Source organism: Hyaloscypha bicolor, assembly GCF_002865645.1.
Source record: "Hyaloscypha bicolor E unplaced genomic scaffold K444scaffold_113, whole genome shotgun sequence".
In the NCBI taxonomy this organism is placed as follows: domain Eukaryota; kingdom Fungi; phylum Ascomycota; class Leotiomycetes; order Helotiales; family Hyaloscyphaceae; genus Hyaloscypha; species Hyaloscypha bicolor.
Window position 1 is genome coordinate 405,375 of NW_020194615.1, and position 16,101 is coordinate 421,475.

Consider the following 16,101-nt stretch of genomic DNA (forward strand, 5'->3'; position numbering starts at 1 on the left):
AAGACGGTCATGCAGCAGGGCCATGATCGTGGATGGCACCTCGCTTACACACAACGCCAACTGTGGTGGGGAGAAAACAAGGATGTGGAACGCCATCGCGCGACCTGTCGAAAAACGAAATCGTGCACATAGATGAAATAGCCAGGGCCCAGAACGTACCTCGATGATGTAGCGTTGCAATCGCGTCGTTGACCGAGTTCTGGTGGGCTGCCAAATCGGATCTCGAGGCCTTGTCGTGCGCGAGGGCTAAAGGCGGATTTCTGCCAAAATGTCAGTAAAACATGTGATCCTTGCGCGACCAGGATTCGGCTCTCGCTGGGCGGCGCCTGCAAGGCTTACGGAGGATCTGTAGGTGATTCTTGTACCACCTGAACTTCGCGCTCCAGATCTCGTCTTTTGTGCTCCCAACTGTGACGTCTCAAAATGGTTGCAGGAAGTGCCTCTCCGTGAGTAACTGCGTGCTCCGACCGTCCAAGGTCGCGAGAGAAAATCTTGTAAGCGTGACCAAGCACGGCAGTGTTGTTCTTGCGTTGAAGTGATTGGGTTTGGTTGGTATGAGGTGTGCCGAGTCTCCTTCAGATAGATTGGTATGCTGTAATTCACTCTCGAAGCCTGCACAGAAGCTGGTGTGCCTTCTATCCGTCGCTCAGAGCCCTTCTGGAAGGCTTCCTTCCCTGTCGACTCGAAGTTCGTCGGATCTCAGGTCCAGCTATTTGGAAGAGGGATGATCCTCCCAACTGCTTCTCGAGGATGCACTTGGGATATGCTTGTGGGATACGCAGAGGATAGCTGCTGCTGCTGCTGCTGCTGGGGAATGGTTGACGGATATGTAGGCTAGGATAGAGGCAGGACTCGGGATACACGATTATCGGATCTGGTGGGACAAATGTTAGCATCGTGCATTCAAAGATCAACAGCCTGGGGATCCGGCACCAAGAGGCGGCACCAAGAGGCGAAGAGACTCTGGATGCTGCAGGTCGGCGCTTTGCAGTCGCGAGGACGCGATCATTCCCTGTGCGCAGATGATCAAGGACAGGTCGCCGATGTCCTGATCGTTGCTCACCACGTTGTTGCTGGCGTTGTAGGGAGGTTGCGCAACGAGGTTTTCGCGAGGAGGCCCACCGTTTCGCACGAGGGATCGCTAAGCAGTAGGGCGCCGAGACGCGTCCCGCAACGAGACTCGAAGGCGTCGAGGATGATCCAAACACATCGCCAGCAACCGCAACTCGCCAGGGAAATAGGAAATTATTGGGATCTCACCTCTGCTCTGCTCTGATCTATTTGAAGGCCAGCCACTGTGGTTGCAACAATCTGTGGGTGTAGCTCCCACGCGGTGGGGGGGGGGCCAAGTTGTGCCTGTCGCGTTGCGGCAGATTCGGTATGCCGCAGCAGAGCAATTCGGACTCGAGGTTCTCGTTGCGACTGAGTTGCTGCAGGCTGCAGGCTGCAGGCTGCGATAATTGCTGGAGGCGCGCAAAGGATCGCACGTGTACTGGCTGTACTGTAATATCGTCTCTGTGTCACGGCGGGTTGCGGGCGGCAATGCGACGACGGTGTCACGTCAATTGCGTTGTCGAGAGGGAAGGTGGATGTCGCGGAGGTCGAAACGATGTTGTGAATAGCTTCAGCTGGCAGATGTCAAATGTCGTAGCCTCAACGGTATCGCATGTGCTTGGAGCTGTCGGCGGTGCTGTGGGTGCGGGTAGCAAGGATATGGGTTGCGCGCCCGTTGCTGGAGATCCTGGTGAAAGAAGGCAGATGGAAGCTGTCGAAAGCTTGATTGGGGATGGCGGAGGGGACTGGGCGGGGGGTTTGGTTTGGGGCCTGGCAGCAGTGGGCAGGTGGCTGGAGCAGCAAGGGGTCACGGAGGGAGGCACGAGAGTGGTGGTGTTTCCTGCTGGCTGGGCTGGCGGGTGCTGGGAGCTGGGTCTGGGAGCTGCTTGCTGGGTGCAGTGCTGCACACACGATTTGAAGTGAACACTCAGCCAGCGGCGACAGGTGGCAAGGGAGCGAGGGAGCGAGGGAGCGAGGGAGGAAGAGAGGATGAAAAAGAGTTCGAGTTTGGCAGAGCACCGCACAGCACAGTAGTGCACGATCGCCGCTGAAGAAAGAGGTGGAGCACGAGACAAGGCAAGACAGACAAGACGAGCCGAGGGAGAGATTGAGTCCAGTCGTCTAATTACTCAGTAAGACCAGCACTCGGCACGCACCAGGCCAGCAGCAAGTTAGCAACTACTGAGCAAGACCGACGGAACGGTCTTTGACTTTTCACGGGCGCAGGCGCAGGCGCAGGCGCAGGCACCGCAGGGGGGCGGCACTCCAACTGACTGCGGCGTGCAGAAACTTACTTAGAGCGAAAAGGAGCAAAAGGGAGCAAAAAGGAGCGATACTTCCTCCTCGAGTCAGATGCCGGCCAATCAGCGCGGCGCCTCTGCATCTCCATCCTGCACCTGCACACCTCCCTCCCCTTTACTACTCCGTATGATATCCTCCCTCTTGCTCCTCGTGCTCCTCGCGCTCCTCTCGCCCCTCTCGCCCTCTCACTCCACCCCCTCTTCTGGCTGCTGCTGCTGCTGCTGCTGCTGCTGCTGCTGGTCCATCTGCATTCATGGCCAATGGTCCATCCTCCCAGAAAACCGCATTCGCACTCGCACTAGGCACCACCCACCACTCATCACTCACCACCCACTACCCACTTCCCTCACATCCACCCCCCCACCCACTCCCTCCAGATCGCAGCCTCTCTGCGCACCCGTACCGTAAATGTACGTACCGCTCGCGTTGGTATTATTAACCCGCTCTTCTGAGTCACCCCCCTCTCGCGCCCCGCCTCTGCTGCCGCCTCCACGAATCATAGCACGCCCAGATATTGCATTACCGTACTTATCGTGCTGGTGGATGAGGCTTTCCGCCCAGCGCCGGAGCCACCGCTGTCTCCCGACACAATCTGGCCGCCAGGACCCAATGCTTCGGCTGCCACCCTGCCCCAACCCGCGAATCAGATGGCTGCGCTATTGCATGAATAGCTCCGGAGATGACTTGCCCAAAGGGGCTTCAGAGGGGGAGCCGTCGATCGTCACGCATCACGCTTCCAACACCCACACCTGCATCGAACATTTCTCGGGCGGCAAAGCACCATATGATGGGAATCGTTTCCCATCCCGTGTCTGATCCGATGCGAGATGTGCGTTCCTGCTCATGTGTCCCATGTATTATTACGCTCTTACCAAGCTCGAGCCAAGTCGGGAGAGTTTGCAAAGTTGGCCTTTCTAACGGCAATCTTTGCGCTGCTGCGGCGCACTCTTCCAGTTGAAGGCATCATGCAAAAACATGCAAAGAGAGCACAGCTCTTCGCTCCTCATGCTTTGACGTCTCACAGCAGGGCCGTGGCGCCGGCACACCCCTTCCGCTCGCTGTAATGATAGATTGTGATGCCGGACTGCAGTTGTGCTCATCAGCAAAGGCCGTCCTTCGACTGCCGAAATGTCAAACATAATTGGATATCCCATCCGGTCTCCGCGAGTTTGAGAGAAACGCCTTCGCCGCCACCGCTGATACTTTTCGGCCTTTCATTTGAACAGAATCTCGCCGCCTGGCTGAGAGCCCTGTGTCATGCTCGGGTAGAGCTGTGTGTTTCTCACGATTATTCTCAGCTTAATTCTTCCTTCCAGTCTCCAACTTGTTCCTTTTCTCGGATGTCCCTTCACAAGTCACTCTGCGGGCCAATCACTCCCCCGGTCTGTCGCCCGTTTTACCCGGAATGAGAGACTTTGCCTCGAGGAGTGCCAGACTCCGAGATTATGAGCGTGCTGCGCGACTTGCTCGCCTTCGGACGGTCACTTAGCCACGGCTCGTGTGTGCGGCCTCACCAAGTGACGTTCAATAAGTGCGGATGGATCTTGAACGGTCAAGATGTTTAGTTTGCTGCTACTGACCCATGGCCGGCAGATCGCAGTTGCCAGGCTGGAGAGGCTCCGGCATCGTGAACCATTCGTAAGGCTGGCGGTGCTCAAGGCCAGGCCCCCAGACTCCAAGAGACTCCCTTGAGGGTTGATCGGAGAATTTCTACCGCTCTTAATCTGTTGCTCCCTTGAGGGTTGGCAACAGGCGTCGACATGCCATGTCCAAGCGGTGGAGAGTGGGAGGCCATGAACATGGTGCCCGGTCGGGCGATCTCGAGGCTCACCAAACCCTACCGCAGCCTCGCCAGGGACGGAGGGGGGGGACAGCGCCCTGCAAGACAGGCTGGCTTCAAAGTTTTCAACATCAACCCGCGACATCCAGAATCTCACTCTTGCAACACAACTGTTTCCCCACCTGCCCGACCAGAGGAAGAATCCGCAGCACCGCGGCAGATTAGAACACGAACACGATCTGCCGCATAGTATATTCAGAGGCGGCAGGACCAATCATAAACCTAACTCGGGGACTGGAAAAGTCGCGCCCGAGTCCTCTCTCGCTGCACGGCAAAAGTTTCTCTCTGACATCTCCGTGCACTTCTTTAGGCCCATGTCGGCGAACGAGGGTGTGCGGAACGGCTTGGTGTGTGCCATGCCGGCCTGGTGTGCCTCTTGCAAGGTTCACTCGAACGGCGCAGACCAGGAGGGGACGCCATCATCCTGGTCTCACCCGCTTTCACCCACTTCCACCGTTGAACGCCTTCTTGCACTCCCCCCTGCCTGACAGCTGCTGAGGCCTGGCAGTGTGGCACGCGCGAGCAATGCTTGCTCACATGCAAACGCCAATATCAACCTCACCACAGCAGCAGCACGACACGATCCGTACCTGACATGAAGCATCTCCCTGCTCCAGATCACAAGCAGAGCTGGCCCGCGCTGAGAACGGACGGCGGACGCACTAACCTGCAAGCGCGCCAAAAGAATAAAAATACATCGGGCGAAATAATACCTCGGGAGTCGGTACCTGGATCGCGGCGGGCTCGCTGGATGTCGCTACCCGAGCGCGGTCTTTTGGTTCGCAATCAAATGCCTCTTCAGCCCAGTGAAAATTCTCATGAAAACTCTGAAATTGACAGTCCCGAAGAATGGCAACTCCGGTGGGGGCGGCGAAGATCGCAACTCTATTCAGTTAAGATTCAATAATTCACGATGCATACGATGCGCGTCTTGGAAATATTGAAATTGAAGTGAGATGACGACGTGACGTCTTCACATCTAAGCGACGCGACCCCTAAAATAGCCGTTTGAAGATGTTTTAGCTTCACCTGACCACACCGATCACTGATCAACAAACACCTCCTCATAACAAGAAACGCGTTAGAGTCATGTGCGGGCGTTATTCCTTATTTAGACATTTGCAGCTCTGCAGCTGCATCTCTGAAGCTGCCCAAGAAAATCTCTTCAGCATCAGTATCATCTCATCAAACGGCACCGCAAGCGTGCTAGCGCTGACTGTCCACTTGCAGCAGCGACCTCAATTGCTCCACCGGGCTTGATTCCTCGTCCTGATCCAGCAGATATCAGAACTCCCACTCTCACCACGTTTCACAAACAGCCTTCCACGCTCCGCGGTGCCCAAAGCGCACGCCTCGTCCGTCCCGCGACAAAGCATCACGGCCTCGCTTCTACAATTCCCCGAGTTTCGAGATCAATGAATCTCCGGATCCCCAAGCCCCAAACATGCTGGCAGAGATTTGGGAGCCGGCTTCGTCTCCACAGTTGCGTCTGCTCGCGACGTGCTCTCGAAATAAATCCCCCGAAACCTTCTCAAAAGTCAAAACCCATATCCCAGGCCAATATTCCGCAGGGAGGAACAATAATGGATACGGGTCTCTATGCAAACCGCCTGATTTCGACAGCAGGAGATGAGGCTGCAGCTCTTGGTCCTGGTCCTTGCCCATGCAGCCGCAGAGGCAGAGAGGCTGCTCCACTTGCATCCCCGTCTAGACCGCTTCGCCATCCGTGCCCAGCCTACCCTAACGTCCATCTCACATATACCCGATCTGAGAAGTCTTAACACCTCCACAAATCACGCCTCATCACTCGCCCCCGACAGCAAACAGAGTTTACGCACGCAGCTCAACGCAGAACTTCCACCTCTCAAAACTCCAGATCTAAAGTACCTGTTCTTTTTCAGCAAATGCCACGTCGAAACTGCAGCCGAGACATCCGGGTTTCGAACCCCACATGTGGTGCATCACCGCTCCTCTCTCTGCCCGTGATCTGCTCTGGACCAAGCAAACGGAGCTCGCTCTCCCTCCCCTCTGACTGGTCGGGTCCCATCTTCATTCCGAAAAGCAGCGACCAGAAAACACATGACATTCTCCGCCTTCCCACATATCGCTCGCGCCAATAAGACGCAACGCAGCCCTATATGTGGAGGTATTATACCTCCCCTCGCCCACCGCCAACACCTGCCTCACCACTCGAAACGACGGTTAGGGCCGATGTTACCAGCCACACCGCGTTTGATTTTGCGAGCCGTTCTTCTTCCTTCCCAGCCACTTTCCACATGATCATTCAGGAGAAGAGGTCCGCAAGCCACGCAGCTGTGCCTCTGCCCTGCACCACATCATCGAATCCTTCCCCTTCCCGATATCGTCTGCCGTGCATGATATCTGGGTACCGCAAATTGTATTCAACGCAAGTTGTGGATGTGAAGACGACCTGCAGCAACCCTGCATGATGAGAAAGCCACAATATCTCTCGATAGACTCAACGATCGGTACTCTTTCTCCCCAACCCTCCTCCACAGCTGAGCGCACATGCAAAACGACATCTGCTTTTCGCCGCCCTGCTCCCCGCTTCTGGGCGTGACTTCAGGGGGCAGTAAATGTGAGTGGTGCCAGTAGACGCAATCCTTCGCTTTTCCATCCAATATCCACCAACTCCTTTCCCAACAAAAATCCTTTCCTTCTAATCATCACTGTCATGTTTGACGTCAAACCTCCCATCGGGGCGTTCGGCGTAATACAACACGTCATGCACGCCTCCAAGCCTCTTCATCTCGGAGGGGAGGGCCATCCATCTCACAACTGAGTAGTTGCAACGAGGAAAGACCCCTTAAGGAAGAAAAAATTACCAATTCATACAGTACGTAAATAAACGTGTATGTATGGGGGGGTGCGGATGCAAGTCTCCCCGTTTCAATTTCTGGTTCTGCAAATTGGGGGATTCGGGGCCTGCTTGCCTGCTTGCCTGCCTGGGAAGAAAGGACAAGACAAGATAGGCAAGGTAAGGTAGCGTAGCGTAAGCGCAGGTCGCGGGGAAGCAAGCAAGCAAGCAAGCAAGCACGGGGGAGCGAGTGGAGGGCTGAGCTGAGCGCGATCTCAACAGTAAGTAAGGGCCTTCGCGAGGTGCCCATGCCCTCGCCCCCTCCCTGCTTGTATGTGCGTGTGCGTGTGTGTGATCGGGGTGTTTTCCGCGACGCCCAGGGGAGGGTGATGGCTTTTTCAGGGAGGTGGTCCGGGGTGATGACGAGCGTCTCTCGAGGTTGCGCAAGTGACGAGGCTGACTGAGGTGGAAGGCAAGGCAAGGCAAGGCGACAAACAAACAAACAAACAGTTCGGTTCACGGGAGTCAAGGCTTTCGCTGTATAGGCAGATCAGGAATCAAGACATAGATAGCTTCCGGGTACCTTCAACTCGTGCTACTTACGTCGCTATTGCTATACCTCGGAGACTTGCACTGTTTTTTTTCTTCGAATCAAATCGATTTGTTTAAGGCGAGGAAGGGAAAGGGGGCTAGCACGTGATCAGCTCGACCTCAAAGTCCTTCCAGCACCGCAATCCTCTCACGTCGAGAGAGAGCCTCATCCCACTCTCTGCATCATACTCTATCGCATTTCCACGGCTATCCTTATTATTTCTCACACGCGTGCATGCAGCATGCAGAATTACTGCAAAAGACAAGACAAAAAGATAAATCTTACAAGGCAATAAACACTTTCCTCCATTTCTCGATCCTCTTTTTTTGTATGCGTCGCAAATTAAGAAGAAGGAGAAAACGCGGATCCGGTTCTTTTTTTGAGTCTTTGTCTTTCCAGACGTGGGGAGAGGGAGCGAGGGGAGAGAGGGGGGTCTGGCTAGGTATTACTACGTGAGGCCTATGAGCCGGAGTTGAAGATGTTGGTTGCTTTTTCTTCCGATGATTGAATGAATGATCTTAGAGAAAAAAAAAGGAGAAGAAGGTGAATTACGAATATGAAGCAAGGAGATATTTTTTGTGCATCAAAGAAATTAGACAAGTAAAGTATGTCTGTGGTGTTGGAGCATAGAAGTTCGTTCCTTGAACCAGCATTCAAAGCACCTAGTCATCCGTACCAAAGGAGCAAAGTCCAAACCCTCAGAACGCGAACCAAGATTGCAAACATTCGGCATTGAAGGTTGTAACGGATCTAGATCTATTGTGAACTTCCCTTTATAGAATATATCGGAATCCCTTGTTGTCGATTTCCGTCATATCGAGCATGCCGCGTTCAATCGCCTCCTTCTCCTCCTCTTCAGATAGCTCGCCACGAGCAGCCTGCTCGGCATCCCGCTTCTTGTTGCTCCTGTTCATGTACACGTACAGGATCACAACCATCAGTAACTTGACGCTGTACCCGACAAGCATCGCTATATACGCACTGTGATACCGAGCTATTTCTCATCAACATCAACAACATGCCATGGTCAAAGAGAAGAAAATAACGGGGAAGAAAAGAAAAGAAAGAGGGAGATGGGATACATACGCGCTTCTTTCGCAATGAACGTCTGCGGGCCCACAATATTCCCAACACAGTACCCCGTAAACAGCACCGCGCCAGTCAACTGTTTCTTCGTGTACCCGGCCACATTACTACTCACCATCGTCAAGCTCATGCTAAACCCCAGACCCTGGAAATAGCACAACCACAACGCTACAAGCCGTCCCCATTTATTCTCATCCGACAGTCCAACAAGCAACCCAGCCCCGAGAATACATACACTGTTCGCAAAAATCATCACGATGCAACGTGTATTGTCCGGCCACCTCGTACACACGAACCCCCCGGCAAGCAGTGCAAGGAACTGCACCGCACCGCCAGGGATCTGCAAGTACTGGGTCCCGAGCGTGTCGAAGCCAAAACTGGCCACGATGATCGAAGTGAAGGACGTGAGCGCGGCGTTCGGCACCTGCGCGCCGACCGCCATGACGAACAGGATCCATGTCTTGGGATCGCGGACCGTTTGCAGCGCTTGGTAGGCCTGGAAGTGGTGGTTCTTGACGCCTTGGCGGTTCGCGGCTACGCGCTGGATGGCGAGCATGCGTTCGTGCGGGGCGAGGAAGGCTGCTGTGGAGGGGAGGTCGGGGAGGATGAGGAGGGAGATGATGCCCCAGGTTATCGAGAGGGCGCCGAAGATCAGGAAGACGTACATCCATTGCGGAAGGCCCGTGGTGATGTGGCCGACTGCATAGCCGATTAGGCCGCCGAACATGGTTGCTATGCCGTTTGTGCAGCTGGTGAAGAGGGTGAGCATTGAGTTTTGTCTTGGAAGTTGAACAAAGAGGGCGAAGTTCCATAATTGGCTGGAGCATTCTGGTTGCAGAGAAAGGAAAGGGGAGGTTCAAACGAGGTGATCCAGAAGAAGAGTGATAGGCAGGGTGGCAATGACAGAGGGAAAGTCACGTACTAATAGATCTCCAGCCTCAACGGCTGCTCAGCAGAGGTATACCACATGCTCATCAACAACACGAACCCAGGATTTACCGTCGCCTCCAGCGCCCCGAGAAAGAATCTGTTTGTCGCGATGCCTCCAAAAGAAACACATGCCGGCGTTGTAATGAGTATAATGCCCCACGCAATCGTTGCCAGAGAAAGAAATTTGCTGATTGGCAAACGCTGAAGCAGATATCCGGAGGGGAACTGGAAGAGCAAGTAGCCAAAGTAGAAGATGGAACCTGTTCACCACCACCACCACCACCACCATTAGAAACTTGATAACGCGAAAGATAGAGTTGGGAGGTAGGTGAAATACCAAGCCACGAATAATCCTGCGCTTTCAAATGCGTGCCTTTCTGCAATCCATACACACTTGAGAAATTAATCGAGTTCTTGTCCAGGTACTGCAACATATACGTCACAAACAATATTGGGATGATTCTGAAATCTATCTTCCTGAGCACGCGCTTTTGTTCGGCTGGGGAGACCTCGATCTCTCTCCCTGACTTATAGAGCGCATAATTATCATCGACGTGGATCGAGGGGAGGTTGGGTGAGATCTCATCTGCATTTTGAGCTTCCCGGGAAGCTTCCGGATGAGTTGGAGCTCCTGTAATATCTTTCTCTGGATCTGCTGACGCCATGGCCGAAGATTGAAGAACGAAGAAGATGGTGATGAAGTGTGCTTTGGGTTGAGGATCTTCAAGAGCAATGACTTCATCCACTCGGCAGATCCTCAGGAGCAACTTTCCTTTCGCATTGGAGAAGAACGAAGGTCTCTTTATGAATATAAGCAGAAAACTCTAGAGATAAGAAAAGGGAGGATCCATCCTCCCTCCCTCCCTACCTTCTGCAGGCTTCGCAAAACCTTACATTTCATGCCCCGCTCCGTGCTTCAGGAACCTGGCCGCCAACCACAGCCACATATCAGAAGAGGAGACTTCCCGAGCAGGGCAGTGCGCCGCGCCGCGTGCCATTTGTGCGTCTAGAAGACACGAAGAAGGTAGAATTGTCGACGAAAGATCGGCGCGAGGTGGGGAAGACGGTGATGCGATGGCGGGGTCTGACTGCTTTAGCCGATGTCGTGATTTCAGAGGAGGTTGTCGTGCTGGGAGATTGCGCGTGAGACATGGAAGAGATTGTAAAGATATAGGACTAGCCCACGGAACGTAGCGAAGATTGAGGGGTCATTGTTTGAGTTGATAGTTTCGTAGTTGTTTGAGGAACTTGAAGCACAGTTCGAGCTTTAAGTCAGGCTGTGAGGGGGGAAATTCGCTTGAGCCTTAGGCATACATTTCGCTTAATTATGGCGCTAAGGAGTATTTAGCCTCGCTCCCAAGCTTCTACGAGCTCCAGGCTTCTCTTCTGGAATTGAACGTAATTCTAGAAATCTCTTGTGTTCATACGTAACGTGACTTTCACCTGGTAATTCAGTAACCTGGTACTTGGTTCACTTCTGCCTATCTTACCTGAGGATCTTCAAGGCTCTGGTCATGTGATCACCCCCCTTTCACCCAATGAATTGCTCATGATTCTAAGATCCTATCAAACCACACATCCACAAAAGCATCTCTATCAAACAGCGACTTGTAACAACCCTTTAAGTAGGGAGACTCTAAACGAAGTTTCATTCGGATTCTTGTTCCCGAATCCCTCCCAACGGCCACTTCTGACGTGTCAAAGTTGACAGGTTCGGCCACTCATTCATTCACACCTGGCACTGGGAGATTCGCAGCGTAATGTTTACAAATTTCATGGTTATGAGAGCCTTCTCTGTTTTGAGCAGAGACCGCAGCAAGCTCTCAGAAAAAGGAAACATTGGAAGTGTCTGCTATTGGCGGAGCGCTGACCGAGCGGCTGCAAGTGTTCAGCCCCGCAGAATGCCTTGCCTTCCGCACCACATGTTTAAGGTTGGGCTTTCCATTGCAACATTCTTCAAGAGCATCTCTCTAACCCTTCACGACTACTCTGGAACGACGCTGGTTTACGATCTCTGCGAGCGCTCAGCACTTCAACTTCGTGGGCAGGTTCAGCTTGTCTCAAAGAACAATCGAGCTGAATTTGAGCTTGCGGGTACGAGACTCCCGTGTCTTCTCTTCACTCCTGCTGCTCCATATCGAGGTGGACTCTTGTGATCTATGATCGGTGCATCTGACAGACCTGGAAATTGTTCGGAACCTGGGCCACCGCTTCCAATATCGACCTCGTCAAGCGATTTCAAGACATCCACTTCCTGCGACACCAAGAGAGCGAGAATCTCTACTCAATCAAGACTCTGCGGAAGCCTTCAACTTTATAGTTTGTCAGTCCAAACTCCACCTATTAGTCTGGGAACCGCGGCGGCAGCCCCTGCACGTCAGAAGAAGCTCTTTTCGATTCTTGATTCTCGGTCACAATGTGCTTCCTCATCGTGGAAAGATACAGCGTCTGCAGGTGTTTGTACTACAAACACTCTGTAGACATGTGCGAAAAGTACGGGAAACGAGGCCACACTGTTCAGGAACGGACAGTCCTTGTCGGATACGCGTGCGGAAAGCACAGCCAAAACGTCGACGGACGCGCGCCTCCACCAGCAGATGAGAGATACTCCGACAGTAAAGCACTTTCCTCGACTAAAGGCTCTCAACTTGGCGAATTCCGCGCAAGCAAGCGGACGAATTCGCCACCGGAAACTGTTGAGACAGCGGTAGAGAATGTCGCGGACGATGTGATGGAAAATTTGAACAGTCTGCTGGGTGATCAGCTCGACGAAGTTATTCTACCTCCTCCATTAGTTGAAGACCCTCGGGCAGCTGATCGTTTGACCTATCTGGAACCACTGCGAGCTCGGCTACTTGATTCCGAAGCGTACTTCACCTCCTTGTCGGAGCTCGAACAGAACATATGGTTGAACTCGTCACTCTGTGCAGCCAATTCTCGGATACGCCATGACTTGGAAACGTCAATACAATTGGGATCGCCAATTCAATTGGGGTATGGTAGGTTTGCAACGTGTGTGACCTACCCCGAGATTTCTCCCCACCTCCTTGAGAAATCAATGAACTTTCTAAAACCGCTACTTGATGATGATCTCACTTCTCTGCGAGAGGGTAGCCGGTGTCCCAAAGTTCTCTGCCGACACGCCGAATGTCGAAATATCATCACGAGGACGTATCTCAACCTACGGCGGTTACAACTTGCTGGTTTTTGCGGTCCCCATTTCAGCATAATCATTGCAGACGAAAATCGGCAGAATGTCGTAAGGCTTCTGACAGTTGAAGTTTCTGAAATTGTTGAAATTCTAAAAGCTCTTGAGACATGGCTGCAGGACATAGTGCTGAAATATCGCAACGGGAACTTCGGTAAGGAAGACTATAACATAAAGACGAACTCTAATTTCGAGCATGCGCTCTCAAAGTCTCCATCTTTCACATGGATTTCTGCAGCACAGCCCGGATCCGATCAACTACGACTAGAGCTGGTCTGGCGGTATGTTTGCATGTTAGATGTTGGGGTAGTGATCTACGCCGGCGCTCATTTGAACGACATCCGTTCTGAAAAGTATCGCTGGGAGAGCCGGGGCATCCTTATCGAATCTCCCCCATTTCCATTTTTGGAAAACGAACCTCCCGTGTCTATCACAACCGTCAGTCGTTTCTTTCTACGATGTTTGAACAGATTCCACGATGGCAAACCTGTATTGGTCTTTCATCATGACCGATTTGTGAATAAAGGGCTCTATCTGTCTACTACTATGACTGCGTTTGCGGACATTTGGGGACCGTTATGGAAGGGTGTAGACCAGAAAGATCCAAGCAAACACGCTGCTTATATTGTCGGCAACGGATCCATTCATCCTTGGAAGCACGATCCAAAAAGAGATCCTCCCTTAGAAAAGGAAGTTCTGTGCCACTGGGTTTCTGATGATGTGTGGGATGAAGGTTTCGGTCTTGATTTGTCTTCAAACATAGACCAAAGATCCTTCGACGGTTCAGAACAACTCCTCATCGGAGCGCCCACGCTAGCGGAGTTAGAAATCAACAGCAAATGCCGACTTTCTATCAGCCAAGCAAGGCAAAATTTGAGAGATATGGGACGGCTTTGTATTCTTGGTGCTGCAAGACCGTATCTCTACAGTGACGGAAGCCAATATCAACTTCAGGTTGGGTATAGCGGGGTTAACGCATCTGCAACGAAGCAGTACAAACGAAATTCTGGACAAACACTCAAGAAAGTTCTAGTAGAGCTTTGGTCAATGGAGCCTGACCTCCGAGACCCAAAAATGTTATCAGACCTACACGGAGTTGAGGTATCTCCGTGTACTCATAACACCCAGCGAGTTTCCTTAGCATACCTCCTTGGTTTGGATTGTATGGCCTCGTTGTTGTCCGGCTTCAGTTGGAAATCCGAACAGTACAAGAACGAACATTTTGAAACACTCAAAGATCATTCTCGAGAACTGCGGCAATTAAATTCCGAATTCCGTGAACAGTTCGAGCAAGCAGTTATGCTTTGCCTCAAAATGTTAAGCAAGACCGGGGTAGACCGGAAAGACAACAATGCTTTCACGGTTTTCCTATCGTCGGCATGTACACCGAAGCCAGAGCTCGCCACTCTGGTAGCGACCGAGCACAACTGGATTGGACTTTTGAAAGACACCGCTACCGATTGTGCTATGGCGGCTTTCGGAGACCAGTGCTTGGAGTTCAAGCACAATGGCGGAGCTACGTGTGGTGGGGTTGGCAAGTCAGCTTTTCTGACGGCTCTTGTACCCAACGGACTTTCAGAATCCCCTCTCAAGGCAAAAATCGGGTCAACAGACGCCCCGGATTCCGCCACGTGGGCTTGGAGCTGGGATCTGGAGAAGTTGCAGGTCGGAGAGGGCTTTTGGCTTGGTGAGCGGGGAACATTGCGAGTGAAGGGTCGATTGGCGAGTGGTGTTCTGGTCACGGAATGGCAGCCTTCACGGCTGAAAAGCGCTGTGAAGTTGTTTGTCGGGAAGGAGTATCCACATCGAGAATATGCTGAAATTGATCAGAGTGGAGAGGGAGGTGTAAAGCCCATTCCTGTGGTTGTTATTTCGGACCGCGCGAGGGTAGGGAGGAAAGGTGGGTCGGCTTTTATTCGTGTGGTAGGGTGGGGAAAGGGGGTCGCGAAGGAGGAAGAGAAGTGAATCGATTTCCAGAAGGGGAGGGAGGCGAAATGCACTCCTTCTTGTGGACCACAGTACTATGTTCGTGATGTGGTATGATAATGGGAGTATTGGCTCAGAGAGTGGTTCACGAAGGTGAAGGGAATGATGATGACTGGAAAATCTTGGATGAAGACGGATTCACAAATAACTGATTTGAATTTTTCCCTTTCATTATATCATTTAGTCATTTAAACGAAGATTCCTCATGGTTCGGAAAAGGGTCTAATTCAGAGATCAAATTATAACCATCGAAAACATCTTCTGATATTGAATAGCTTATTCACCATATAATTGCTCTATATAGCTTGGTTTAGACTAAGAGGCTGTATATATATAACATGAAAGCACCTCCGCTCAGTATACACAGTCTTCTGCAAGCATTTCAACCCAAAGTAATCAAATATAGCAACGCCAATACACATCACTCACAAACCAAAAGAATTGCGCGTACATGTCACCCCGTACACCTTCACAAGTCTATCTCTTCGCACATCCTCCAACCTCCTAAGCAAAACCCTCCAGGCTCGGCAGTGGTACCTAATTCCGGGTATTGATCCGTATTAATACCAGAATTGTAAGGTACCAATCCTATCGATTCCAAGCGAGAATCGCGGACCCCCCTATCTAACCCCTTTAACTATAATTCTTATTATACTTATTACCTTTAATTAAAAAAGTAAGTATAACGTTATAATTAGGAACATCGCTTTAATAGTTTTAGATATTTTTATATTAAGGACTTTAAAAAAGTCCACTTTTTTGATGTTCCTTACCCCTCATTAGCTATCTGACCCCTCTCGCAAAGGAAAGTACAGTACCTCTATATATAAATTTACTGTTTAAGGTACTTAGCAAATTTCTCGCTTAGAATCAATCCTGGATTAATACGGATCGATCCTACCAATACTAAGTACCAGGGGGTATTGATACCGGTATTGATACCTCAGGTATTATTGCCGAGCCTGGGCTGGGGCTGTGTTGCGTGCAGCACCCTCGAGTCTAGCAGCCGAGGGACAGGGGGCCATACGAAGGCGCACAGTTTTGAAGATTGTCCATTTTTAGCGGGGTGAGGAATACCAAATCTCACACTTTTAAAAATTGCGCATCGCAATGCTACTCCGTCCAAACACTTTAAACTAAGCTCTAGGCAAAAGAGAAGAATCTCAAGTATCTTTCCTTTGTGTTTCAGTGATTCTAAAACTCTAGGGAGTTTTATTGCGACTTTCAAAGAAGTGGGGGAGATTTTTGAGGATCTCGCTTAGCGAAATGGACGATTTTCAAAACTG

At 51.7% G+C, this 16,101-nt stretch overlaps 4 protein-coding genes across 4 annotated transcripts; 3 read left to right on the forward strand and 1 right to left on the reverse strand.

Annotated features, from left to right (window-relative positions):
* Positions 1-1,380: 1,380 nt before the first annotated feature.
* Positions 1,381-1,977, forward strand: K444DRAFT_631561 (uncharacterized protein; the record flags this gene model as incomplete). The annotated part of the gene is made up of 1 exon (XM_024883382.1): positions 1,381-1,977. The coding sequence occupies one exon, from the start codon at positions 1,381-1,383 to the stop codon at positions 1,975-1,977; it is 597 nt and encodes a 198-aa protein (XP_024734732.1).
* Positions 1,978-5,391: 3,414 nt separating this feature from the next.
* K444DRAFT_614767 (uncharacterized protein) lies at positions 5,392-6,531 on the forward strand. The gene has a single exon (XM_024880591.1). It carries the CDS (start codon positions 5,825-5,827, stop codon positions 6,179-6,181), a length of 357 nt encoding a protein of 118 aa, XP_024734733.1. The 5' UTR covers positions 5,392-5,824; the 3' UTR covers positions 6,182-6,531.
* A 1,801-nt stretch (positions 6,532-8,332) lies between these two features.
* K444DRAFT_592620 (MFS general substrate transporter) lies at positions 8,333-10,286 on the reverse strand (the record flags this gene model as incomplete). The annotated part of the gene is made up of 4 exons (XM_024878254.1): positions 8,333-8,599; positions 8,692-9,440; positions 9,614-9,881; positions 9,959-10,286. 4 exons carry the CDS (start codon positions 10,284-10,286, stop codon positions 8,379-8,381), a joined length of 1,566 nt encoding a protein of 521 aa, XP_024734734.1. The 3' UTR covers positions 8,333-8,378.
* Positions 10,287-13,716: 3,430 nt separating this feature from the next.
* K444DRAFT_614771 (uncharacterized protein) lies at positions 13,717-14,952 on the forward strand. Its single transcript, XM_024880592.1, has one exon. It carries the CDS (start codon positions 13,904-13,906, stop codon positions 14,792-14,794), a length of 891 nt encoding a protein of 296 aa, XP_024734735.1. The 5' UTR covers positions 13,717-13,903; the 3' UTR covers positions 14,795-14,952.
* The last annotated feature ends 1,149 nt before the right edge of the window (positions 14,953-16,101 follow it).